The sequence below is a fragment of the Dendropsophus ebraccatus genome, chromosome 8, assembly GCF_027789765.1.
Source record: "Dendropsophus ebraccatus isolate aDenEbr1 chromosome 8, aDenEbr1.pat, whole genome shotgun sequence".
Classification (NCBI taxonomy): Eukaryota; Metazoa; Chordata; class Amphibia; order Anura; family Hylidae; genus Dendropsophus; species Dendropsophus ebraccatus.
This window is the reverse complement of record NC_091461.1, coordinates 58,718,645-58,745,761: the sequence shown is the minus strand read 5'-3', so window position 1 is coordinate 58,745,761 and position 27,117 is coordinate 58,718,645. Positions and strand designations below refer to the sequence as shown.

General features: G+C 44.3%; 3 protein-coding genes across 3 annotated transcripts; 1 reads left to right on the top strand and 2 right to left on the bottom strand.

Annotated features, from left to right (window-relative positions):
- Window positions 1-348: 348 nt before the first annotated feature.
- DNAJC9 (DnaJ heat shock protein family (Hsp40) member C9) lies at window positions 349-6,432 on the bottom strand. The gene is made up of 5 exons (XM_069980510.1): window positions 6,152-6,432; window positions 4,435-4,575; window positions 2,280-2,534; window positions 1,524-1,610; window positions 349-1,431 (listed from the first exon to the last, which is right to left on the bottom strand). Exons 1-5 carry the CDS (start codon window positions 6,332-6,334, stop codon window positions 1,309-1,311), a joined length of 789 nt encoding a protein of 262 aa, XP_069836611.1. The 5' UTR covers window positions 6,335-6,432; the 3' UTR covers window positions 349-1,308.
- A 23-nt stretch (window positions 6,433-6,455) lies between these two features.
- Window positions 6,456-9,360, top strand: AP5Z1 (adaptor related protein complex 5 subunit zeta 1). Its single transcript, XM_069980509.1, has one exon. It carries the CDS (start codon window positions 6,543-6,545, stop codon window positions 8,943-8,945), a length of 2,403 nt encoding a protein of 800 aa, XP_069836610.1. The 5' UTR covers window positions 6,456-6,542; the 3' UTR covers window positions 8,946-9,360.
- A 9,713-nt stretch (window positions 9,361-19,073) lies between these two features.
- LOC138798612 (beta-microseminoprotein-like) lies at window positions 19,074-22,497 on the bottom strand. The gene is made up of 4 exons (XM_069979146.1): window positions 22,409-22,497; window positions 21,576-21,684; window positions 20,399-20,504; window positions 19,074-19,411 (listed from the first exon to the last, which is right to left on the bottom strand). Exons 1-4 carry the CDS (start codon window positions 22,427-22,429, stop codon window positions 19,285-19,287), a joined length of 363 nt encoding a protein of 120 aa, XP_069835247.1. The 5' UTR covers window positions 22,430-22,497; the 3' UTR covers window positions 19,074-19,284.
- Between the last annotated feature and the right edge of the window lie 4,620 nt (window positions 22,498-27,117).

Genomic DNA, 27,117 nt, shown 5'->3' with positions numbered 1-27,117 from the left:
GCTTAGGGCCGCAACACCTCTGTTATCAGGTGCTGTGCAGGCATTCAGGCATTATGAGCTATTGAAGATGCAGCATCAACGTTCACACACTGCCAGAAGAACAGATCTGTCTTGGCACTGTCCGAGACCTTGGCTGAAATAAATATGAATGCTTTTATTGAAATCTATGGTACAATGCCGGCATTTCAGAAGCAAAATTGTTGGTGACTTTTTTTTTTTTATTTAAATAAATAATGTGTGTATCCTACTTCAGAAGGATAATGTATAACTTTGTAGACAAAGTGTACTGCAGCCATACTAAGGAAGATTTTATTTTTTTATGTTTTTTTTTTTTTTTTTTTGGGGGGGGGGGGGGGGGGGGGACTTTCACTACTTGGTGGTTAATGAAGGGCTGTGGGTATAAGTAATGTTTAACACTAGCCTTAGTAGTCACGCCAACAAAGTGTCTAGTCTGAGATTTCACACTGTAGTAATAAAGGCAGGAAAATTCTGCCAAGTAAATGATGGCACTACAAGTGTTACATAGATGCAAATACTAAACTAAAACTAAAAATCGGTTAAAGAGAAAAAATAAATGTTTAAGTGCAGTTTAAAGTGACACTGTCGCCCCATTTTTGCATTATGACTTCTCTACACAGGTGTAAAAGGTAAATTTAGCAGTTTTCATACCTTATTTTATATCATACGTCATGGTGCTTGTTCCAGTAAAAAGCGATCTTTATCATCTGCGGATTGCGCTACCTGGGTGGGGCTTCGCGGGCGCAGTGCCGCATAGCCACGCCCACATTGTCACCATAGCCCCTCCGTGAAGTCATCAGCGCATAGGCTACTAGACCTTTAGGCCGGCCCTTCCAATGGCTGCTGAGGGGTTGGGCCTATGCACCAATGTCGTCACAGAGGGGGCAGGGCTACGGTTGCGATGTGGCGCTGTGCCCGCGAAGCCCAGCCCTGGTAGCACAATCCGTAGTTGATAAAAGATGACTTAACTGGAACAAGCACCATGACGTATGATATAAAATAAGGTATAAAAACTGCAAAATATACCCTTTACAACTGTGTAGAGAAGTCAAAGCAAAAAGGGGCTGACAGTGTCACTTTAACAAAGTGCTATTATGAAACTGTGTGGCCTCATAACTGACCAGACTACTGGGAATAGTAGAATCTACATCTGCAAAAAAATGATTAACTGTATATATTTGCTGACCGTAGAAAGTGAGAACACCAGATCTACACAGAGCACACATTTCCATTAAATATTCATAATTGGAACATTGGGAATGGTTTGTCTTGATGCTTTCAATCACCCGTTCACTTTTTTCCTCTTTTTGACGTGGCTGACTTTTTTCCTCCCTTTTTGGTATTGTTGCAGTACTTTGCCTCCAGTTGTGCCATGAAGCTATCAACTTCCTTCTCTCTATCCTTCTGTCTTTTCTGAAAGGTGAAATGTAATCAGTTAAAAAAAAAAAAAAAAAGTTAACAGTAAAACATGTATGTGAGTAACCTGTGGATAAGTATTTTCTTACTTGAATCAAAGCTTTTAAGTCATCCTCCCCATCACCAAGTCCAATTTCCTTCTTCATTGCCTCAGCTTCTGCGGCTTCTGCATGAGCCTAAAATAAAGATAAACAGGGTTTATTTCCATGTGACATTTTAATCCATCTTGGGCAAAAGCTGAACAGATTTTTTTTTTATTTTATGGAGAGTGTTGGTGACATCTCACAATAATAATCTCATAAATAATGAATGTGAAACAACTGTGATGCTAGAAGCCCATCATACAGCATAACCTGACAAGAATACAGCGGTACTTATTGACTGGTGTTAAAGAGGTATTCCTAGCTCATCTTGTTATCCAGGATAGAGGACAATGAATAACAAGCTGATCGCTGGGGTCAGACTGCCAGGACCCCCACCGGAGATAGGGACACAATTGTCCCCACAATAAATGGAGCGTTCACCTTGCATTGCACGGCCAACACTTCATTCATTCACAGTTTATGGGGCTGCTTAACGTTAGAAACAGTCAGCAGCCCCACAGATGAATGGAACCCAGGCCGAGGCAGCCGAACATGTGCAGTGAGGTCTCCACTCATCACGAGGATACATCACTGATAAAAGTTGGATTTGAATACACTTGCTAACCCATATTTGGCCATCCAATAGATATCTGTGGACAAGAGGGTGACAGAAAGTTACTTCTGCGGTAAGTCCAGTACAACACATCTGAAAGCCTAAAGATGCATGATGAATAACGTAACCACGTGTCATTTGGTCCTCACCCTTTTCTTGCGCTGCTCACGTTTCTTCTTGGATTCTTTCACAAAGGCATCATAAGCCGGAACCTCTTTCTTTTTAATAGCTTTCTCAAGAACATCCCTGAACCTTGGTTCATCATCAATTACAGCTAGTATAACAGAATCCATGATATCATCCATGTCTCCTTCAAAGTCCATATAGGCTTGTATTATATCTGCTCTTTCCTCCTCTGATCCTTTATACTTCTCTTCATATGCTTTTATATCTTCTACAGTTATCTAAAGAAAAAGAAATAAGGTGGACATTATGAAAGTACAGCAACTCTCTTCAATAAAGAGCTGTTTGTCCAGTAGGGACCCAGCAATTAAATGTATAAATCAGACACGGTAAAGGACTGTTCATTCGTTTTCTTTTACATTTTACTTTTCCTTCACGATTTAAAATTCCAACAAAAAATATAACAAAACTTATTCAGTGTACATAAACTCACACCACCCCGAGTGTGGACACTTTCAAGGGAGTCCCGTCTTCACGCCTTGCATCGGCGCTGCTGGTCTTCTAGTGTCTCTTGGGCTAAGACCTCCGTTGTGAAGGAGAGGCCTGAAGCTGGCGTAGTCACGCACCCAGCAATTACCCATGGATGAATAAGTTGTAGAATATTCTGGCTATATACCAGGGCGGGGCAATATTGGCCAAAATCAATATTGCGGTTTATCGCACATGTAGCTGCGGTAACGATAATTATGACATGCCCCTTTGTAAGCCACATCCCATTTTTGCAAGCCACGCCTACTTGCCTGTGTGCCAAACTGGGGATATTTTGTTTAAAAAAAGTAACTCACTGAGCAGCAACACAAGGCTGTGGATTTACTCTATAATAATTATTATTTTTCATTATTAAGGGTCAGCAGAGTTATACAGCTACGTACACCCAGGAGGAAGGGGGATGGGTCCCTATATATACACTATGTACACCCAGGAGGAAAGGGGACGGGTCCCTATATATACACTATGTACACACAGAACGAAGGGGGACTGTCCCCCTTCCTCCTGTGTGCATATAGTGTATAAATAGAGACTTGTCCCCTCCTGTGCGACAGCTCTGCTATGCCAGGCACAGCCAGAGTTACATGTGGTGTCCAGGAACTAAGACAGCTCTGCTATGCCAGGAAACCGCTTCCTCCTTTAGCCTAACCAAGAAAGTGGCTCCTCCATGCAGTAACCTGCCGCTACACAGACACTAATCGCTATCTGGCCCGGGACCTCCTGGAGACCGGTGTCGACTAGGAGTTACGGGGGAGGGCTGTGTGGACGGCAGCACAGTAGTAGGTTAGCAGACGTCTGCTCTGTGCTTCCCAGGCAGAGAGATCCAGGCAGGACATTCCGAGGCTGCACTCGCTTGCGGGACTCCCTAGGCTCACTGTCTGCATGCGGGGGGGGGGGGGGGGGGGGGGCTGGGAGAGAGATAATCCGGGTCCCCGAACTGTAGTCCCGGAGCTCAGTTATCCCCTCCTGTCTCAGGCCTGGGGTAAGACTCCGCTCACCCGATCAGCTGCAGCCACGTCTGCATCCCTGCACATACAAAATCAGTGAAATACCGCAGATACTGTCCTGACAAAGTTGAGGGCGGTTAACCGACGCCAGAGACGGTATTGGTATTTTCACGATATACCGCCCAGCCCTACTATATACCATAAGTCACTATGTTAAAGGGGTGCTCCAGCGTGGGGGCACTTTTTGGGGGGGACCGGGGAGGAGGTGGCTGAAATAAAAGACATCCACTCACCTCCCCGATTCCAGCGGCGGGTCACTCATTGCGGCGCTCTGGTACCCGGTTCCCGGCCGCTTCCTGGTGTCTGACGCCGCCCGAGATGCTACATCTTAGGGCCGCTCAGCCACTCAGTGAAGGAGGCGGGATCCGAGCAGATTTCAAACGGATCCCGCCTCCTTCACTGAGTGGCTGAGCGGCCCTGAGACGTAGGGTCTTGGGCGGCATCAGACAGCAGGAAGCGGCCGGGGACCGGAGCGCCGCAATAAAGTGACCCGCCACTGAAACCGGGGAGGTGAGTGGACGTCTTATTTCAGCCACCTCCTCCCCGGTGCCCCCCAAAAAGTGCCCCCACGCTGGAGCACCCCTTTAAAGATCAACAAAGTAACTGTCACCTTCAGCAACTATACCTTCTTAAACAGCAGGCGCCAGTACTCTTCCCAGTTCCGGTCCTGGGAGATTGTGTCAGACTCCTCATCCACAATTCCCTGCTCATCATACAAAGCTTTTTGCTCCTTGTCACTGAGAACTGAATAGACTTTTCCAAGTACCTGCATTAAAAGAATAAGATTAGGTCAGGGGAAAAAGCCCACCCCCTCCCAGATATGAGCTGACCCCATATACAATCATCAGGGCCCTTTAAAAGAAATATTCCAAAACCAGCGTGGCCCCACAAGCTCATGTCTGTATGTTATATGATTATTCCACTCATGTCAATAGCTAAGTGAGTTATGAGGTCACATATTACAGTCCTAGGAGTAAGATCAGCTGGTACCACCTTTTATTGATTCTTGTCGGCCGGTCAATTACCATGCAGGGTGGCACTTAATGGGGGTACATGGCAGGGGCACTCAATGTTTCTCCACTGAGGGTACCAGCAAATAACCCAAGTAAAAGGAGTCCACATGGAACCAACTTAAAGAGGTTTTCTGATTTAAAAAAAAAAAAAAAAAAAAAAACACTAAATTTCATACAACCCATTAGGGAATTTTGAGTGAGAGGAAAGCTGTCATCACTTTCAAGCTGACTGAACCTCAAGTAATCAGGGTGGTCCCCAGCACCTTCTCTGTGCCTCACAGGCCTTGACCAATTTCTTCCTGTACTCAAACAGGAAGAGATGATGAACATACCCACATTTCCTGAGGGTTACATGCGATTGGGTTTCAGCAGTGGGACATTTTGTGAATAATATTTTAAAGGGACCAGTCACAAGCAGGGATTTGCAACAGCTGGAGGGCTGACGGTTCCATCCCGGCATTAGACAGAATATCGCTTTCAAAGTGAATATAGTATACGGCCACCTATTCTTGTGATTAAAAAAAGCAAAGTGAGAAAATCGACAAAAAGGATTGTCCAAACCTGAATCTAACAAAATGGTTGTTGATTCACTAAAGTGACTACCACCAGGCCCAGGCTGAAGCATTGGTGGGCCGACCCACCCTTAGTGGGAGGAAACCCCCGCCCCTCTATTATAGGGTTCCATTGATTCAAATGGAGTCATGTCATGGAGGGGCTGGGGTTTCCTCCCACTAAGGGTGGGTCGGCCCGCCTTCAATGCTTCAGCCTGGGCCTGGGGGTACAGTCACTTTAAGCCATGCTTTCAAGGTGTTCCCATTCCCAAGAGAAGTCTGGAATCAGGACTGTATCCTACGTCTCCTGGGAATCAGAAGGACTATTATAAGACCAAATTAATTGTTAGCCGATTTATTAGATTCAAGTTTGGCTAATCCTATTATAAGTCTGCTCAACTTCAATTGGATCACTGATCACATTACTAATACATATAGGGGTGCTGCATATAAACATTGGCTGGGATCAAGAAGGTGTAGTGGGAGGGAGATCAAGTTGGCTGAATTCCCAGCTACAGTGTACACAGCAACAGGAAGGCCATTGGACTTGTCAGTTTGCAACAGAAATAGAAGGAAAGCCTGAAGAGTGGTCACATTGGTAAATATTACTGTATGACAGAATGTGTCCATTTCTTAGAGAAAGTTTCATCGTCAGAACAACGATTTGGAGGCACCAACTACTTGTTCACACCAGTAACACGTGACCCCCTGCCCTCTTTACGGGGGATTATATATGGCAAGCTGTGCTGCACAGCGCATGCGCACTCCCCTGACTCACCTGGAACTTTACCGTGGCTTCCTCCTTCTCCTGCTCGGTGACCCGGTCGGGGTGCACTTTGAGGGAGGTTTTGTGATAGCCCCGGCGGATCTCCGCTTCTCCCGCCGTCCTCCTCACCCCCAGCACGGTGTAGAGGTCGGAGGTGTTGAAGTGCTGCTCGCAGCTCTCCAGCAGGCCGGGCATGGTGACGGTGATCACTGCACACAGCAGCCGGATGACAGACAAGCGGCAGCCCCGCAATAACAACACTCACCACGTGACAGATTTGGCGCGTCTAGAGACTCTCGGCGCTTATTGGCTTTTCACTGTCGACGTCACTTCCGGTCAAACGGCACAACTTTATGGAGACGAACAAGGGAGCAGTGGAACGCTGCGCCCGGAGGTTTGAGGAATGTTCAGCTCAGCAGCGGACAGTCTGCTCCGGCAGGCCCGGGAGCTCGGTGATGGGGAGCTGGAGAAGTTCTGCTCTCGTACCCGGAGTCAGCTGCTAAACGCGGACGGCGAGAGCTTAGACAGCCTACGGAGACTGCACCTTATCCTCTCTGCCAGTAAGGGGCGCCGCCGTTTGGATCCTGCCCTGGTGGGGCAACTACAAGAAGCTGTGTGCAGCCCGCAGGCCTCAGCTCAGGTGCAGACCCTGTGTGCTGCCATATTGTGCCAGCTGTGTCCCTCCCCACTGGTGACTGTTTCATGGGGCCCCACCCAGCAGCCATGGGGCCCCTTGTTTTCCATCCTCCTGGCCCAGGCCTCGGCCAGTGACTCGGTGGAGCTGGGGCCACGAATTTGCCGAGCTCTGGAGATGAGAGTCCCTGAGGGCCACAGCCTGAGATCGCTGCTTCCTGCACTGCTGAGGGTGGTTGGTGCCAATGCTGAGAACCTACAGGAAGAACACGTCAACATAGTCAACAAGAAGCTGACCGACTGGCTGCGCTACGCCACCATACCTCAGGTGGGCTCCCCTGCCCCCGCTGGCTTCTTCTCCAGCCCCCGAGTCAAGCAGCCCAGCCTAATCTCTGAGGTGGACGGCACCATCGCCACAGACTTCTTCACTGTGCTCAACCACAGCCCCAACTACACAGAGGACCAATGGATGAATATCCAGGGCTTCTCCACCCTGCGCCAGTGGCTCCTCCATTACGGGACGTATGGTAATGCTGGCTCTGAAGACAAGTCTGAGATGGAGGGTTCTGTGGTCTCCATGGTCTCTGCTTCTTCAACATCAAGTCGCCTCCTACCGCCCAGAGAACGCCTGAGGGAGAAGGGCTTTGAATATTGTCTGAGACTTATTGAGCAATGCAACCGCAAGCCCCAGAAGAAGTGGGATATGGAGCTGCAGAAGGCATGCCTGGTGGAGGCGGTTTCTCTGATAGACGTTCTGTGTAAGCAGGATGGTGCCTTCCTATACCGCACCTTGCCTCTCATGAAAATTCTTTACACTCGCGTTTGTGCTGACCCATCTCTATCCTCTGTGCTCCTACCAGTTGCTCAGTTCTATCTCAACCACAGTGAAGCAGCTGCAGTGGAATCTGAGGCCGTGTACAGGCATCTCTTCACCAAGGTGCCTTCTGACATGTTTCACCAGCCTTTGTTTGCATTTCAGTTTATCAAGTTCTGCAGGACCAATGGTTCTTTACTGGCAGAGAATGTGGAGGCCTTCAGAGGCAGCTTTCCCAGTATCATGAAGCTTCTGGCCTGGAACGCCCCATCACTTATCACAGAATTTGTGGCTCTTCTTCCTATGCTTATCAGTCCTGATTCTGCTATTGAGATGCTTCATGCGTTATTGGATCTACCATGTCTTACAGCAGCAATGGAGGTCCAGCTTCTTGTGTCCTCAGCAGAGAAGCACAGCTTGGACCCTTCTGTGTTGCCTTCATGTTCTACAGAGGCCTATCGTCATCCCTTTTACAGCCCGCTGTTCCAGTATCTGTTACGCAGTGAGGCTTGGAATGGGCCTCCTCCAGAAGGATTAGCTAAACTTCATCAGATCCTTGCAGACAGGAATAATTCTCCCCGTGTCCATCAGTGTTCTCAGATTGTTCCGTGCCTCCTTCAGCTTTATGTCCGTGTCATCTCAACATTAGCCGATGGTCCTCTTGTGAACAAAGTTGTCCTAACGTTCCTGGAGCGCAGTGGCCTCTTGTATGAATCCCCTTCATACCAGACTTCTGTCCAGGGCGTTCTCAGTGCTCAGCTTCCTTACTTGTGTCGGCTATACCCCTCTGTCATTGTAGAACTCTCCCGCGAGTTGTTAGATTTTATAAGTACGGTTGGTAACATCCAGAGCAAGGAACCATTATTTGCACATGTGGTTTGGGCTATGGGAGAATATTTGTCGGTGACCTATGACAAAAGATGCACTGTAGAACAAATCAATAGGTACTTTGAGGTTTTAGAAGCATTACTGTTTGAGATCACACAGCTCCGTGGATCCTCCAGTGCTCCCATCTCCTCTCCTCGTGTTATAACAACTCTTATGACTACACTTGCCAAACTGGCATCCCGCAGCCAGGATCTCATTCCAAGGGTTTCTCTATACTTATCCAAGATGAGGTCATGTGTGCAGAGTTCAGCCATGATCTCTACATATGGGGAGGAAGACAGCGAAGAGATTCTTATACGAGCCACAGAACTTCTAAACTTGTTGAAAGTGCCCAGTGTGGCACAGTTTGTTCTTACTCCTCCTTCTGAAGTTTCCAAGCCAAGTTTCCACCGTGATCCATCTTCTTCCTTGCCGCTTGCCATTCGTACCTCAAGTTATTTGTTGCTGACAGAGAAGACATTGCCTGGATAAGCATTTGGAACAGTAATGGCTATCGTGTATCAAATTAAAGGGGTTGTCCTGTGTAACATTTTTCAGTGTGGGCTGAAAAAAAAGTACTTGGCTGCCCCAATCCCCTGCCACATTTATTCTGACTGTCCTTATTTCTATTAACCACTGCTTCTTGGTGTTGTTTTTACGTGGCCCACTCAGCCAGTCATTGGCCACCACAATAAAGATTGAGCAGGAATTTCCTGCATGTCCAGATGAAAGCAGGAAGTGTTGCCAAGTAAGGACAGATTCATTGGGAGATTGAGTCAAGTAAAACTTTTAAATCTGTGACACTGGACAACCTCATTATCGTATAATGTGAACCTTCAGTCTCCCTTGCAAGTATGCTTCCAATAAGGTTATATTTTCAACAATAAATTTATTTTTGGAGCTCTGAGTATTAATAATGTTGTATTATGTTGTAAAGCATGTTGTGTTTTCATTGATCTTATTTAGATTTAAAGTGACTGTACCACCAGGCCCAGGCTGAAGCACTGGAGGTGGGCCGACCCATTCCCAGTGGGAAGAAACCCCAGCCCCTCCATTACGTGACTCCATTAGATACAATGAAACCCTATCATGGAGGGGTTGGGGTTTCCTCCCACTAAGGGTGGGTCGGCCCGCCTCCAGTGCTTCAGCCTGGGCCTGGTGGTACAGCCACTTTAAGAAGTTTATTGGGGTAAAGAATAATCCGTATCCCTTTTCAACACTTGTCATCACTAAACTTGGGCCCTGCTATTAGTATATTTTTGGAGTTTGTGTTGAGGATTGTGACATCATTTGGTCTGTGTTTAGAACATATACTATAACCTTAAGGGCTGATTGTCCTCACTGGAGACCTAGCGCTTTATAACAGGTGTTTTTCAAAATTGATATTTTATTAATTGCGTTAAATGAAAGTATTTTGCATTTCTTTTGGGTCAAATAAAAAAGGGATTATTTAAAATGGCATCCAGAATAGCTGGATTCCAACATTCATGTCTAATACAATTGTAATAGTGGAACGTGCACATAATTTGAATAGTTATAGGGGGACATTTATTAAGTCCAGCGTTTTTTACGCCGGACTTAAAAATGTCCCCGCATCTCCGGCGCTGCGGGGATTTATGTAGAGGCGGACTGCCTCTACATAAATCCCGTGCGCACAGCGAAAAAACCTACGCCAGAGGGGCGTGATTCAAAGACCTGCGCTCCACCAATGTCATCTATGGCTTGCGTTCCACGCCGTTGTCTTCCGCACGCCGCGCACACGCAGTACGTCAGCATCTTCTCCCGCCGTACTGCGCATGCCCGGCATGTGAAAGACGCAACCCGCCGCCATTGTGGAACGCAAGCCGGAGATGACGTTGGCGGAGCGCAGGTCTTTAAATCACGCCCCTCTGGGCGTGATTACAGTGCTGGAAGCCGCCCAGGACCCGGATAACTACGCCCAGGATCATGACTAGTTCAGCCCACATGACTACTTGGGGTTGATTACGGCGCGGAACTTCCCAAATGTAAGATTGCGGGGTAATAAAGAAGGGGACTGAGGGTACAGGGGGATGTTTGGGAAGCGTGCTGGGTGATGTACCAGCATGTTTCATTATTAATGGGGGCAATTTCGGTGTGATTGGTTCCCTTTAAGTGGCTTAATCGAGGCTAGGACATAATCTGAACGACAGCTTCACGTTAACCCCTTAAGGACAGAGCTTGAAATGGCCTTAATGACAGAGACAAATTTTATGAATATGACCAGTGTCACTTTATTCATTAATAACTTCGGGATGCTTTTACCTATCCGGCTGATTCTGAGATTGTTTTCTCGTGACATATTGTACTTTACATTTCTGGTAAATTGGAGTCGATACTCATAATGAATCTTTATGAAAAAAAACCAAATAATGTGAAAAAATGTGAAAAACTGCATTTTTCCAACTTTGAAACTTTTTTGCGTATACAGAAATTGGCTATACCACATAAATTATATATTAAATAGCATTAGCAACATGTCTACCCTATGTTGGCGGCATTTATTAAACGATCTTTCATTTTTTTTAGACGATAGGAAGCTTAAAACATTAGCAGCAAATTTCCAAATTTTCAGTAAAATTTCAAAATCAGATATTTTTAGGGACCTGTTCAGGTTTAAAGTGTATTTGAGGGGCCTGTATGTTAGAAAGCCCCACAAAGCACCCCATTTCAGAAACTGCACCCCCCACACTCTGCAAAAGCATATCCAGAAAGTGTTTTAACCCTTTAGGGGAGTCACAGAAATAAAAGCTAAGTGTGTAAGAAATTTGAAAATTTTAATTTTCTGTGCAGAGATTTTATTGTAATCCAATATTTTTCATAATTATAAACCTATTACCAGAGAAATGCACCCCAATAATTATTGCCCCGTTTCTGCAGTTTATAGAAATACCCCATATGTGGACCTATTGCGCTATTTGACGCAACCACAAGCCTCAGATACAAAGGAGCGCCTAGTGAATTTCAAAGCCTCCGTTATATTTGGTCATTTCTGACTGTACCACTTCAGGTTGGCAGAGGCTCTTGGGTGCCAAAACCTAAAAAACACCCCTAAAGGGACACCATTTAGAAAACTACACCCCTCAAGGAATGTAACAAGGGGTGCGGTGAGCATTTGGACCCCACAGGTGCTTCACAGATTTTCCGAACAATATGGTGTGAAAAAAGAAAAATTTATTTTTTACACTAAAATGTTGTTCTAGCCTTCAATTTTTCATTTTCTTAAAGGGATAAGAGGGAAAAAAAAGACACAAAATGTGTAGCGCAGTTTCTCCCGAGTACAGAAATACCCCACATGTGGCGATAAAGTGCCAAGGGGGCGCAGGACGAGCCTCCAAAGGGAAGGAGCGCCAATTGGCTTTTGGAAGCTGAATTTCACTGGAAAGGATTTCAAGGGCCATGTCGCATTTACAGACCCCTCGTGCTGCCAAGACACTGGAAACCCCCTACAAGTGACCCCATTCTGGAAACTACACCCCTCAGGGAATCTAACAAGGGGTGCAGTGAGCATATGGACCCCACTGGTGACGGGCACAAATGTGGAACAATGTGACGTAAAAGTAAAAAATGTAATTTTTTCACTTTCATGGCACAAATGTGCCCGTCATCAAGGGGTCCATATCCTCACTGCACCCCTTGTTAGATTCCTTGAGGGGTGCAGTTTCCAGAATGGGGTCACTTGTGGGGGGTTTCCAGTGTTTTGGCAGCACGAGGGCTCTGTAAATGCGACATGGCGTTCATCATCCATTCTAGCCAAATCCAACCTCCAAAATCCAAATGGCGCTCCTTCCCTTCGGAGGCTTGCCCTGCGCCCACATGGCGCTTTATGTCCACATGTGGGGCATTTACGGACTCGGGGGAAATTGCTCTACACATATTGTGTGTTTTTTTCTCTTTTAACCCCTTGTGAAAATGATAAATTCAAGGCTAAACCAACATTATGTAATATGTAAAAAATGTAATATTTCATTTTCACGCCACATTGTTCCACATTTGTGCCCGTCACCAGTGGGGTTCATATGCTCACTACACCCCTTGTTACATTCCTTGAGGGGTGTAGTTTCCATAATGGGGTCACTTGTGGGGGGTTTCAACTGTCTTGGCAACACAGAGGCCTTTTAAATGCAACATGGCCCCTCGAAATCCATTCCATTCAAATCCAGCCTTCAAAAACAAAATGGCGCTCCTTCCCTTCGGAGGCTTACCCTGCACCCGCATGGCGCTTTATGTCCACATGTGGGGTATTTCCGTACTCAGGGGAAATTGCTCTACACATTTATTGTTTTTTTATCTTTTAGCCCCTTGTGAAAATGAAAAAATCATGACAAGATTAATGATTTAGAGTAAAAACTTTACAAAAATTACACTAAATGTTGGTCTAGCCTTGATTTTTTCCATTTCCACAAGGGGTTAAAAAAGAAAATGAACACAAAACGTGTAGGGTAGTTTCCCCTGAGTACGAAAATACCCCATATGTGGGCATAATGTGCCATATGGGCACAGGGCAAGCCACCAAAGGGACAGAGCGCCATTTAGAGGCTGGAATGGAGGATGGAGGCCATGTCGCAATTACAAAGCTCCTGTGCTGCCAGGTTAGTAGAAACCCCCGACAAGTGACCCCATTCTGGAAACTACACCCCATAAGGAATCTAACAAGGGGTGCAGTGAGGATATGGACCCCACTGGTGACAGTCACTTACGTAGAACATATGCCGAGAAAATAAAAAATGCCATTTTTTTCATTTTCACGTCCCAAATGTGGCAGTCACCAGGGGGCCATATCCCCGCTGCCCCCCTTGTTAGATTCCTTATGGGGTATAGTTTCCAGAATGGGGTCACTTGTGGGGGGTTTCTACTGTCCTGGCCGCACAGAGGCTTTGTAATTGCATCATGGCATCCTCTAATGGGAATGGCGGCCATACCTACTTAGCTGGAGAAAAGGGACAATTCTAATTTATTTGGGGGTATTAGGCCAATTATTAGTTTATAAAGTTGGAAATGACAGGTGTCCATCAAATTCAATCTGTGTTGATCCAGAGGAAGGCAAAAACCCCTCGTGAGGCAGACGACAGTAGCCTCATCACAGGGGAAAAATTCCTTCCCGACTCCATAATAGCGATCAGAATAATCCCTGGACTAATGTGACCCCTGAAATAGGAATAAGGGACAGAATTTAGATAATGTAGAACCCCAATGACGTGTGGTACGCCTTGAAGCGATCCAGTATGCAGAGGCCGGGGGGATCAGGACAGGCGTCACACTGGAAAATGGTGTCCTTCCTGATCCCCCTGTTACACCACACTCTGCGCTTCTTCTGGGGTCTCCTGTTCTCCAGTGTGGGGGACGTCACCTGGAAAATATTGTCCTGGTGCGATACGGGGTCCTTCATATCCAGAAGCGCTGGGTCCGCTCCATGGCTGCTAAATATTAGGGCTCTATTACTACTTCTGATATGTTCGGATCGTGCCGCAAGCTACAGGGCAGCGAGGGACCGGAAGAGGGGGCGCTGGTATAAAAGTTATCCCCATACAGGTGGTGACCTTTATCCAGCAGTGGGAAGATCAGTTCCCGGACGATCTTCCCACTTGTTCCGAGGATGGGGGGGGGGCATCTGGGGGCTGAATTCGGGTGTCCCTTTCTACATACATTTTAAGGGTACGTGCACACTGCGGAATCGCGACAGATAACCCTTCGTGCATTCCGCAGTTGGCACCCGCCGGCGGAGTGATGCAGGCGCACGTCTCCACACGTGTCATAGACTCCATTCTATGCACGGGCGGATTCCGCTCTCCGTCCAACGTATTCATTCTTTGGATGGACGACGGAATCCGCCTGTGCATAGAATGGAGTCTATGACACGGGTAGAGACGCGCGCCCGCATCAGTCCGCCGGCGGGTGCCAGCTGCGGAATGCACGAAGGGTTATTCTTCGCCATTCCGCAGTGTGCACGTACCTTAAATCTGTAAGTGTACCCTGAGGTACTCTCACAGAGTTTGGAGAATTTCACGCCATACCGTGATCTCTTATTGGGACGGTACTGGCAGAAAAGACGTGTCTGGGGGGCAGCGTACGCTATGCTACCCCCAGATACGTCGATGGATGATGAGGATGAATGGAGGAAAGAAGGATCCCCCCATTCATCCTCACTGGCTGTTTCGGTGTCGGAGGCAATAATAACGTATCCCTCTGACGCCGAAAACACCCTGGGGGCCATCTTTATACGGGGATTGGTATATGGGGTTTGTAGTGGTGTAGTGTCAAACTTTATTCAATGTAGTGTGGTGTAATGTAGTGTTTTTTACGTGTTTTTTTTACAGTAAGTATTAAAAAAAAAACCTACGCCAACAAAGGAGTTACTGATAAATGCCACACTTATGTGCGGCACTTATCAGCAGACCGTGGCAGTAGGATATAGAAAAAAACCACCCTACGCCAAAAAGGAGGAGTTGCTGATTAGCAGCGCACTTTCGTGCGATGCTGATCAACACTCAGCGGCGATAGGGTGCGGAAAATAGAAAAAAAAAAATTTGGAAAAAAAAAAAAAACTTTTTCTACATTCTGAACATCCCTATAGTGGCTGATACGTGTATTACACATATCAGCCGCTAGAGGGCAGCAGAGCGCAAAATCCGGAAAATGACGAGGCTGGAGCCGAAAATAGCCGAAAGAAGACGACGGGGACCGCCGGAAAGACCCGAAGACGCGCCGGAAAGATGGAGGACGCCGCGAACCCGGAAGACGCCGATCAGGACTCTGGGACAGGTGAGTAATGTACAAATACCTGCTCTGGACCCCTCCGCTACCTAGCTGAGGGGTCCAGGGCAGGTATTTATTATTTTGTGGTACTCTGATCGCCGTGCCACCGGCCCGATCGCCGTGATGTCGTTAAGGGGTTAATGAAGGAACTTATTTATAGCCTTTGGAACTCTGTAATTGTCTATTAAATAGTTACACATCTGACAATGTAGCAATGTTTTTGCAAATGACTCAAGCAAAAATTGCCGACTTCTGTACCCCAGAAAACTGGTATCCATAAAGTCCCCTAAGTTGTCTGGTGAGATTGTAGTATATTTGCAATGAGCAGTCAGGAGGTGTGATGCTCCTCATACATTAACCTCATAGTGGGTTGCCGGACTCTTGCCTTAAGGCTGCATTTACAAATCTGCAAATTTTGCAGACAAGTTTAGTTCCCATTTTTTTCTATGTGCCTATTCGCACATTTGCAATTTTTTTGCAGATCCACAAAAAACAAAGGACATGTACTAGTGCAGACCACAATTGCTGCACAAAACACAAATAGAAGTCAATGGGATATACATTTTTTGTGGATGTTACAGACATTAATGCAAAAATATACTGCCTTGTAAATGAAGCGGATGAACATTTTACATAAAAGTATATTGTCAGTGGACCATATTCCATTTAGAAGGTGCGACCAATAATGCGTAATTTATCAAAAAATTTTACATGGGTTCTGGTTAGAGATGAGCGAATTTACTATAGGTTTGCGTTCTAGCAAGCCTGAAAGCTCTGCATTTGAATCCCATTGCCTTAGAAGCTCTAGCGTTCTAGTTTGTATGAACCTAAACATACTGTAAGTTTGCTCATCTGTAGTTCTAGTTGATAACTTTCACTAGTGTCTTGCTATGTGCTGGTCTGTACTAGAGGTATTTTTTGGACTGTACTATTCTAAGAGGTTCCTATGTTTTGGGAACATACTGTGGTCATATAATGTGAGCAGTCTAATGTGTATAATGCACAATACACAGGGGTTGTACCTTTTTTTGGTTTATGTTAAATTCTTTCTTTACTTTCTGTGAGCTATAACTTTTATTTTTTCATTCACAAAGCTGTATGGAGGCTTCCTTTGGCAGTAACAGTTCTACTTTTTGTAACCATAAAGAAGGATCTGCAACACTAATCGAATCTTGTGAGATATATTTATTGTAGGTTAGCAGATGCACAGGCCAATGTCCGTTTCACAGTTCACAGCTTTCTCAAGGCCATGAAAAAGCTGTGAATTCTGAAATGGACAATGACCTGTGCGTCTGATGACCTGCAGTAAATAAATATCACAAGACTCGGTAAGTGCTGTGGAACCTTCTTTATGGTTATTTGAAGCAGCCACTTTTGCACCACCAGTTGAGTTGAATCCCATCCAGAAGGACTATGAATGTATCTGATTCTCCGACTCTCTTTGAACTTTGCGTTACCTGAGTGTGTTCTACTTTTTGTAGTGATTTAAACAAAGTTTGCTGTCTAACATAAAGATTGTATTAAAGGGGTTATACAGGAACAGAAAAGCATAGATAATTGCTTCTAAAAACACCACTACACCTTTCCTTTACAACTCTTACAATTTGTTTCCATTCACTTTTATGGAACTGAGCTTCAACACCACGCCCAACCTGAGGACAGGAATCATTTCTGTTTCTCTCTTAACCCCTTAGCGACCCATGACGTATCTGATACATCATGGTGCCGCGCGGGGTCCTGCTCTGAACGGCGCTGATCCCGGCTGACATGTGCAGCCGGGCAGTGCCTCTATTAGCCAGCGCGGGTCCCGTTGCCGCGCCGGCTAATTAAGCCTCTAAGTGCAGCTGTCAAACCTGACAGCTGCACTTAGAGGCTTTCCTCCGTGCATCCCTGGTGTCTAGTGGGACGGATCTTCCCCCCCCCCCCCCCCGCGATGCGATCGCGGAGGGGAGATCCGTTCTTTTGCCCGTGTCGGGCCTCAGCGTCGGAATGACGCTGATCCCGGCTCGGCAATAGATTGCTATGGCCTGCAGCAGGCCATAGCAATCTATGACCGATCTAATGGATCTTTGCTGTGTATATACACAGCTTTGATCTCTATGAGAGATCAGTGCTGTTTATATACAAGTCCCCCAGGGGGACTTCTAGTTAAAGTAAAAATAAAAGTAAAAATGTTTTTTTATTAATAAAAAATGCCCTCCCCTATTAAAAGTCCAAATCACCCCCCTTTTCCCATTTTATAAATAAACAAACATATTTAGTATCGCCGCGCGCGTAATCGCTCGAACTATTAATTAATCACATTCCTGATCTCGCACGGTAAACAGCGTGTAACGCCTGGAGTAGTGGATCCACTGGACCGTCACCAGCGATGGCACTAACCTCACCAGGGAGCGGAGTCTAAGGGGCCGCTGGTTTTCACCAGAGCCCTCCGCAAGGCGGGATGGACTTGCTGCGGCAGGCGACCCCCAGGTCGCTACCCCTGGCTTGGTTGCTGGTGACGGCAGGCGAGGCGTGGCAGGAGCAGTAGGCAGGAGATCGCGCAGGCAGAGGACAGAAGGCGTGCTCGCAGGTGGCGAACAGGACTCAGGAACAATGGGAAGGCAGCGGGCAAGGATAGGGACAAGGACTAAGGACAGGAACCAGGGACAAGGACTAAGGTCAGGAACAACGGAGCTGGGCCAAACGCTATGGGAAGCATGTAGAGGCTCCAACACAAGGGACAGGGCATGCTAGGATTTATAGGGGAGTGATTGGTGCAACTAACCAATTAAGGGCGGACTGGCCCTTTAAATCTGAGACAGGCGGCGCGCGCGCGCCCTAGGAGGCGGGGACGCGCGCGCCGGCCGGCACGGACCGAGACAGGAACGGAGGAGAGGTGAGGCGCCCCAGGGGCCGAACTAGCAGCAGTGCCGGGTCCCTACACAAGGATCCCGGCGGCTGCATGGGACAGGAGGCGGTCGCGGCGGCGACCCGGAACGCGGGAAGCCGCCGCGGCCGTGACACAGCGTAAGCACAAAAAAATTCCAAAGTGCAAAATTGAGCATTTTTGGTCGCATCAAATCCAGAAAAAAATTAATAAAAAGTGATCAAAAAGTTGTATATGCGCAATCAAGGTACCGATAGAAAGAACGCATCATGGCGCAAAAAATTACACCTGACACAGCCCCATAGACCAAAGGATAAAGGCGCTGTAAGCATGGGAATAGAGAGATTTTAAGGAACATATATCTGTTAACAATGGTTTGAATTTTTTACAAGCCATCAGATAATACAAAAGTTATACATGTTATATATCGTTGTAATCGTAACAACTTGAGGAACATGCATAACCAGTCAGTTTTACCATAGGGCGAACGGCATAAATGCAAAACTCCCCGAAATCAAAACAAATTCCTTTTTTTTTTTTCAATTTGACAGTGCAAATGATTTTTTTCCGGTTTCGAAGCATATGTTATGGAAAAATAATGCCGGTCATTGCAAAGTAAAATTGGTTTCGCAAAAAATAAGCGCTCATATAAGTCTCTAGGTGAAAAAATGCAAGCGCTATGGACTTTTAAACAAAGTGGAAAAAGCAAAAGTGCAAAAATGAAAATTGGCTTTGACCTTAAGAGGTTAAAGAGCACTGGACAGAGAATATTGTGGGGATATTTATCAAACATGGTGTAAAGTGAAACTGGCCCAGTTGCCCCTAGCAACCAATCAGATTCTACCTTTCATTTTCCAAAGAGTCTGTGAGGAATGAGAGGTGAAATTTGACTGGTTGCCGGGGGCAACTGAGCCAGTTTCACTTTACACCATGTTTGATAAATCTCCACCTTTATGTTTAAATATGCTAATGTAGAGTTTTTACAAACTAACATTTATTATAAAAGGTGCATAAGATGCCTAACAAACAACAATAATAAAGGTGCAATACACATGTACAGTACAAATGATGGTAAATACAGCGGAGTCATATAAATTGACTACAGTGGCTAAATGACAAGTTTCAGTTGAAAATTTCACTTGCTGTTTCTTTCGTTTCCCTTTTACATAGACTTGTGACATAGCTGAATCACATGTAACCCAAGTTCTTACAGGGCTGAGCAGAGTTATCTTTTCTCTTGATAGTGTACGTGCAGGATGTTTCATCCAGAATGGCTTCACAAGCCTCCTTCTCCTCCAGAATTGGCTTCAGTGTCCTGGAGAGAAGTATATAGTTAAAAACGAAATGTACCCCTTTATTTTTTCCCTACACGCTTGTTTTTTGTTTTTTTTTAGAAAGTGAAATATAAAATTATTGTAAGTAAACATTGAATGTCATATAACTGTAGCAGCTACATGCGTCTTATAAATGGCTGCATAAAAGTATATAACTGACTAGTTCTAGACATTTCTGCACCAAAGATGTGGCTTATTCTGACAAATGCAACTTTTTAAAAAAGCCTTGGCTATAGTGCAGCACATTACAGAATTTTAAAGTAAATAACCAATGTCAATGATTTTTCAGGGCATATTCCTCATAAAATCTGAAGGCAATCTTCAACTACAGTGGTACCTTGATTTAAGAGTAACTTGGTTTAAGAGCGTTTTGGTTTAAGAGCTCACAGTTTTTCAAAATTGTGACTTGGTTTAAGAGCATTGCTTTGGTTTAAGAGCTCCATGTTCTGGGTGGGAGCGCGAGTGGAGGAGGGGCATGGCCTGCATAGTGTGGTCTACAGCTCTGTACTCTGACCCAGGGAGTCTCCCTCACCTTCCAAATCATAGCAGATCCACTTCAGGCTGGGGCTTACATCCGGGGACAGGACTGTGGGGGTAATCTCTCCATAGCTGTAACCCCTCTCTCCCCGGACAGAGAGCGCTGCTATACTGTGCCCACACATATGTCCTGCTCATTCCTTCATGCTTCCTGCAGTCTCTCTCAGCTCTTGTTTCCCATCCTCTCCATTACTGTACAGTAGTTTATGATATCACATATTCTGCTGTTTCCTAATCTTTGTTTCATCTGTTTTACATGTAATTCAGAAAAATAAATCATTATTTTTGGGGTGTGGAACCAATTGTCTGCACTTCTATGATTTCTTATGGGAAAATTTGCTTTGGTTTAAGAGCAGATTTGGATTACAAGCACGGTCCTGTAACGAATTATGCTCGTAATCCAAGGCACCACTGTACTTATAAAGAATTACCTGCTGCAGCAGCTGATAAGGCCATCCGAATCACAAGTACAGTCCATGCATCCTTCTTTAGACCATTTGGAATTTAAATCTCTTTTGATGTCCCCATCCATGCATCCTATGGTGATAAAGCAAGAAGACTGAGTGAAATATTTCACCAGCTATGTTCTAAAAGAAAAATTAGATTCCCCTTGATTTTTTTTTTAAACAACAGGTCAGCAGGTGCCAGCTATAACCTCAGTGCATAAAAAGTAGCACATGCCCAATTACAAGTCCCCCAAAAAATTAGAACAAACCTTGTCCAACCCACTTAGCCAAAAGGCCCTGCAAGGATCAGGAATTAATGGACAGCCTTAGCCAAAATTTTGGAAGAACCCGTGTTGCTCTTGGCTTTCATTGTCCAGAACTAGTCAGTGTTTTATATAATGCTGTCCTGCTGGAGAACATAATAAATATGTAATGCCCCATCGCTTGCACTGACAGGCAGAGAAAATAAACTTACCTCTGCCTGTTGGATCGGCGATCTGTCGTTCTCAGACAATGTACAGATCGCCGATAATACTGATTTATGCTATAGCATATATCAGTAGACGTAATCTAATGATTGCATATTTAACTGCTAAAGTGTTAAAAATTATTTTTAAAAACCCTTTATAAAATAAACCCCCAATAAAAGTTTAAATTACTTCCTTGCTCTTTATAAAAATATGTCAAAAAAACAACAACATTGTAGCAGGCAAAATTGTCCAATTTAATAAAATATCACAATATTTCTCCTGCATGGTGAATGGCGTAAATGAAAAGGAAAAAAATCCCAGAATTGCTGATTTTTTTAATATTATATATCAGAAAAAAATAAAAAGTGGTCAAAAATTTTCTTTTACACCAGTATCATAACAATAAAAGCTGGAGATGGTGGTGCAAAAACTGGCCCCCCAAAATGCCCCTAACCAGCCCTGTAGGTGGAAAAATAAAAGCAAGGAGACGACATTTGCTTCATTGTGACCTGGAAATCCGTGCATCAATGAATTTGGTCATGAAGGGGTTAAAGATGCCCCCCCTCAGACAAGGGACCAGGGCGACAAGAAGGTGAGGAACCCAAATTGATTCAGAGGTGGAGATGTTTAGACATTTGGGCTAGTTATTAACAATTTCCCTTTATCTTAGTATGAATTATATTAATACTTACCATCAGGTTTTTTACCGAAACTTGAAAGTCTAGGTTCTTTGTCAATACAAACTCCATTGCATAAGGACACCAGGACACTGTAAGCCAGTAGAGAAGTCACCAAACTGCCCTGAAAAATATAAGAGTGCAATACTGTAAAGCTTGATTGCATATTGCATACATTGTATTCACACAGCCCACATGGAAGGAATTGATATCCCCATTTATTGTACATCCATATGCATGTATTCTAAGGCTATGTTCCTACACAGTATTTGCGACCATAACAGGAGTGAATTGAAAACACAGAAAGGCTGCGTTCACACTTGAAATTGAGTGGTTGTATTTCAGAACAACGGCTGCTGTTTTAATAAAACTGCAATTATTTGCCATTAAATGACGGCCATCCACTCAATTTCAACAGTGTGGAAATACAGCATTTCTCTGTTTTCAATCCACTCCTGGTTTTGGTTGCAAATTACTGAGCAAAAAAACTCTGTGTTGCAAAAGTGTTTTCATGGTTGTCTCAGGCATATACTTCTATATAGTCTTTAAAGGCATCATAATCTCTTTTCTTCTATACACAACCTGTTTTTGCCATCCTACTTATAAAGTGAGGTTTTGCAGATTATATTTATGTAAGGGTGTTATGCTATGGTTCTCTACCATGATTTCAAATATAAAATGTTTAGTTAGAAAATTTAAGAAACAAAATTGGAAGTTTGTCTGTAATGGATTATTTTGAAGGTAAGTGTCACCTCTAATCTGGCCCATCTACATTGGCATGCACTTTCTATATGTAGCATTATCACATTAATTTACCTAAAAAAGAATTAGGAAAAGAAAGAACTTACCACTGCAGATTTCCAATACATGATTGTACAATGAAACAAGGCTACACGAGGGGAAGAAGCTTCTGACTTGATGTTAGCAAGCCGTATGAGTAAGGTTGATGTTTATACTGTTAGTAAAGGTGTGGCTCTGAGATGCAGAGTACAGGACACGCCTGTGATTCTTAGAGGAAGATGATAATTTGTGTATTACTCATGAAAAAAGCTATTCTTGTCATGTTTACTTAAAAGTATTTTATATGTTGCATATATGTTCATAACTTCATAGGATAGGTCATCAACGTTTGATCAGCAGAATAAGGAATAGGCTGAGCTACCATAATAGTATTGCATGCTTGAGCCACTGTTCCTGAATAAGCTTTTTAAGTGCCTTCATTCTGCTCTTCAGTGCTTAAAATTCCACAAAATACACTTTTAGCAAGTCAAAGAAAAAAAGTTTTGTGGGAGCAGTACCATTCTTTTTATCTGAACATACTCTGAGAGCACTTGAACTTCGAAACAACGTCCAAAATTCATTTTAACCCATTTCGCTGCAGTCCTCCGAGGCCTTGGAAATCCTTACCGGTGTTTTTTTAATGAAGCCTGTTAGTAGTGTTTGTAGGTCCCTGAGGAAGGGGATGGATATGTGTTGGGACCGTGTCACAGACAGCGCATCATACACAGGACCAAACCAGTTCCAGGAGGGCTGTCAGACACACTTGCCTTAGCAACATTGAAAAAGACCTTGGGTGGGTCGAAATATTTACAAAATTAACCGGATAGGTGCTTGTGTATTTAATATTTATCCGTAAATAAAAGTCGCTGCATTTCTAAGTGTGCTACGGACTTTCTGTTCTCTGAGTATCGGGCTGATGCCCTTCTGAAAACAAATAATAATATTTATTTGTATAGTGCCAACAGATTCTGCAGCACTTAATTACCCTCCATTACAACTGCTGTGAACTCCTATATATTAAACATTAGTTTATATGAAGGCATGAGGAGGTATCTATATATTGGTACACTATCCAATAATCTAGAATTATTTTTATTTATACATGGGCACATGTGGCCCCCTATGACCAGTCTCTGAGGTGCTGCTAATTTAAAAGAGATATTAAAGCTGGAAAACCCCTCTAATCTTTTCACTGAAGTTTGGACAACATCATTTTTTATCTGATGCACATTTACACATTATATAAATGTGCTGTAAGCTTATTGTGTAAGTGTGAGTCATGTGACATAATAATATTTACAAACGATTTGTCGTAATATTTATTCTGTTCATTTATCCCAGAGAGAACAATACGGCTCCCTGCTTCTGCTTGAGCAACTGGTCTTAAGGAACAGTAAATGGTTGTGAAGAAACCCGTAATTGTTTGAAGATAAAATAAAGCAATTATCCAGTAGGAACCACCAGTCCATTCAATGCAAATTAGAAATGGATATTATGGGATCACGATGGAAAGAGTAATAACACAGACAATAGTGAATGGTTTTGTGGTTGCTTGCCAGACATTAGAATTATGTAGGCCAACATTCCATCCACAACAACTTATGCTGGTCTCAGCGGAGTAGCAGTGCAATGGTGTAAAGGTATATTTCAATCTCATTAAGGCCACGAACACCCACACACAGTCTTTTTTTTTTTTTTTTTTACATTGCACTGACTTTTTTTTTTTGAAGGTCATCATTTTGTGCCCAAATATCCTTTTGGCTGTCCAAAAAACGGTGCAAAAAATATGTTGTCAGCGTCCGGTATGGCAAAAGGCAGTCAGACAAGACATGGACAGTGATCCCTAAGCTGACCAGGCCCACTGTTCCTGCCTACTTGCCACAAGACAGTTCTTGGCGACTGCAGGCAACCATGATAACAGTCCCTATACTCAATAGGGTGAAACACAGAACAGCGACGAACAAACAGACACATTAAATCCAAGGTCAACAATTTGGGTCAGTAATGGCGGGCAGCAGAAGTACAAAGTCGAAAGACAAGTTGAGTAAACGAGAACAAGCAATAAGTCAGGGCAAACGGCAGACAGGATAGAGAGGGAACAGGCAAGGATCAGAGATACACACAGCAGATTTCAGAGAGTACGCTTAGCCTAGATTGCTCTAATAGCCAGCGACTAGCTGTTGGCCATGTTGACTATTTATGAGGACCAAGAGCCAAGTTCAGATCCCCATTGGACCTGCGCTGAGATCCACAAAGACCCTGACTAATAGAGACAATTGCCAGTCAAGGGAAACACCACACTGCTCAGCTGCAGGAATCAAGCTAGCAGAGAGCAGAGTAACTCTTGCACTGCCAGGAGGCTGAGAAGCAAAGCAGGTGCAGCTGAACAAATAAAAACAGAACCTTGTTCAGACCAGGTGTAATGGCTTCTGCGTTGCAAAACCTGAACTGAGGAGCGCAAAGGCACATTCCTGACATATGTTATGTGGCCTTGGCCTAAGGATGCTTTTACACGGCAGATTTACTGCCCATAACAAGTGACAGTTGATGATATAGAAAGTGCTGAGGATTTATTGTTGAATATTTGAATATTTAGAATGAGCTACAATAAACAATGACATAATGGGTGTAAGGACATTAATTGATCATAGTGGAGATTTAAACTCTGCATTACATCACATATCGCATGTCCATTAAAGGATTAGTATATTTTTTCATACCTATTTGATTCCTCTTGGCTTACAAGGAACAAACACACCTATTTGGAGTCTATTCTCATAGCAACATGACTCATTGTCCTTTGCAACATTCAGAACAACTAATTAGGTTTGGGATTGTCAACCACGCCTAACTTTTATCTATGGATACCTTATGTTTTGTGCTTAGAAGGTGCCGGAGGGTTATTATATAAATGTGATATAAAACTGGAATCATGAACAATTGGAAAGATATCACATGTATTCCTGAGTAACCACACGGCCTATAAATTTGTTCCCATTTTTGTCACGTCTATTAGTAAGCCATTAGCACATGTTCCACGTTGCTGCCCTGAAACTGGAACCAACAAAGAATTTGAAAGCTACTAGGCAATATAGTGGAGTCAAAAGCACCAAATCTCAGCCTAAAGTATTATTGGTATTGTGACAGCATTTTGACATTATTTCCATAGGTGTAAGCTGTTTATAGGAGCCTGCAACTACTGCATCATAGACCGAGAACAGAGCGCCATAAAGAGACTTTGAAGTAAGCTAGGTTTAAAAGATGAATACATTAAGTACAACCCTACAATGTGGTCCGTTACCCAGGGTCAGGGATCTTAATTCCACATCAGTTAATTCCACTTGATGTAAGCGAGCGCCGATCTGCTAGATTGGGAATGCATAAGAAGCCCATATACACCATAATAGTAGTGCAGCAAGAACTGCACGGACATCGATAACAATGCCCGTTCAGCCCTTGTAAAAAAAACAAAGTTATACATACTTCTCCTCGCTCCCTGACGTCCTGCTAGCTTTTACCCACGCTCTGCAGTATCTGAAGTGATAGGCCGCTCAGCCAATCAAAGGGATAGTGCCGTGGCCAGAGATTGGCTGAGCGGCCTGATACATCACACACTGCGGGGAGCGGGCCGAAGCTTGTAGGACATCAGGGAGCCCGGAGAGGTATGTATAAGTTTTTTGTTTTTTTTTCACTCTGATCAGCCATCTGCCGTGCATCACTATTATACGTAGTGATGCGTGGTTGGCGACTTATGATTTTAGGTCAGGACCAAAAGATACGATCAGACAATGATCGTTGTCATGGGCTAATCGTAGTCTTTATTACGCGGAACGATGATCTGCCGAAACGGCCTGATTTGACGGATTTTCACTCCGTGTAATAAAGCCCTTAAACTGCATTTATTAACTACTGGTCACCACCTTATGTCATAGGGTCCAAGTAGTGGAGCTATCAGATTTAATAATTTGCATTAAAATCTTAATATTACAATCTAAAATACCAATCTGGCCATCAGTGATGTCTTGATCCTGTGATGGCTCCATACTATCAGGGACTACCAAATCCCTCCACTTGTGAGTCTTAATGTGACCCTTCTTGGCTAGTGTTGCCCGTCATAAAAAGGGCGGCCCCACACTGGAACCTGTCCCTATTCTCCTATTATTTCCTGATCCTCCTATGAGTTTCGGCCACTGTGAGAGACAAAACAGTACAGAGGAAAAAAATTCCTGGTAATGAGTGCCAGTAAACATGTACCAGGTATCATAGTGAAGGGTTTCTCACCAGGATAACCAGTCAAATCTCAATTAGGTTGCTCTATATACAGGAATGAATTCATAAGTCAATGCCTGAAATAAAGAGATGTGAACCAACAAATAATGACCAAGTCCTTATAGAGCTGTATGCTCCAAGGTAGATACAACATCAAATCCTTACAGAGCACTATACCATAGCACTACATGCTCCTGGGTAGAAAATGCAAAGTCCTTGCAGAGCAGTGTACACTGACATCAGCTGCTAATATACGATCCTTGCAGAGCGTTACATGCTCTGGGATAGATGAGTGCAAGGTCCTTACAGAGCAGTGTGCAGTGGCATAAACTGCTCCTAGGTAGAAATCAATGTAGTATCCTTGCAGAGCATTGTGCTATGGCAACACAAGCCCTGGGGTAGCTGTAATTGGGACCTGGAAACTTATGCATGCTGTCATTGAGGCTTTAAGCAATTCTGCAGATATTATACAGTTTATACAGCATTTATGAGGGCAGACATACATATT

Excerpts from the sequence above, each read along its gene's own strand:
- DNAJC9 (XM_069980510.1), bottom strand. The coding sequence starts at position 6,334 with ATGCCCGGCCTGCTGGAGAGCTGCGAGCAGCACTTCAACACCTCCGAC. Across the intron at positions 4,576-6,151 it reads AAGCCACGGTAAAGTTCCAG|GTACTTGGAAAAGTCTATTC; the intron begins GTGAGTCAGGGG and ends CTTTTAATGCAG. Across the intron at positions 1,611-2,279 it reads GTGAGCAGCGCAAGAAAAGG|GCTCATGCAGAAGCCGCAGA; the intron begins GTGAGGACCAAA and ends TCTTTATTTTAG.
- AP5Z1 (XM_069980509.1), top strand. The coding sequence starts at position 6,543 with ATGTTCAGCTCAGCAGCGGACAGTCTGCTCCGGCAGGCCCGGGAGCTC.
- LOC138798612 (XM_069979146.1), bottom strand. The coding sequence starts at position 22,429 with ATGTATTGGAAATCTGCAGTG. Across the intron at positions 21,685-22,408 it reads TGTATTGGAAATCTGCAGTG|GGCAGTTTGGTGACTTCTCT; the intron begins GTAAGTTCTTTC and ends TATATTTTTCAG. Across the intron at positions 19,412-20,398 it reads CTTATCAGCTGCTGCAGCAG|GACACTGAAGCCAATTCTGG; the intron begins GTAATTCTTTAT and ends ACTTCTCTCCAG.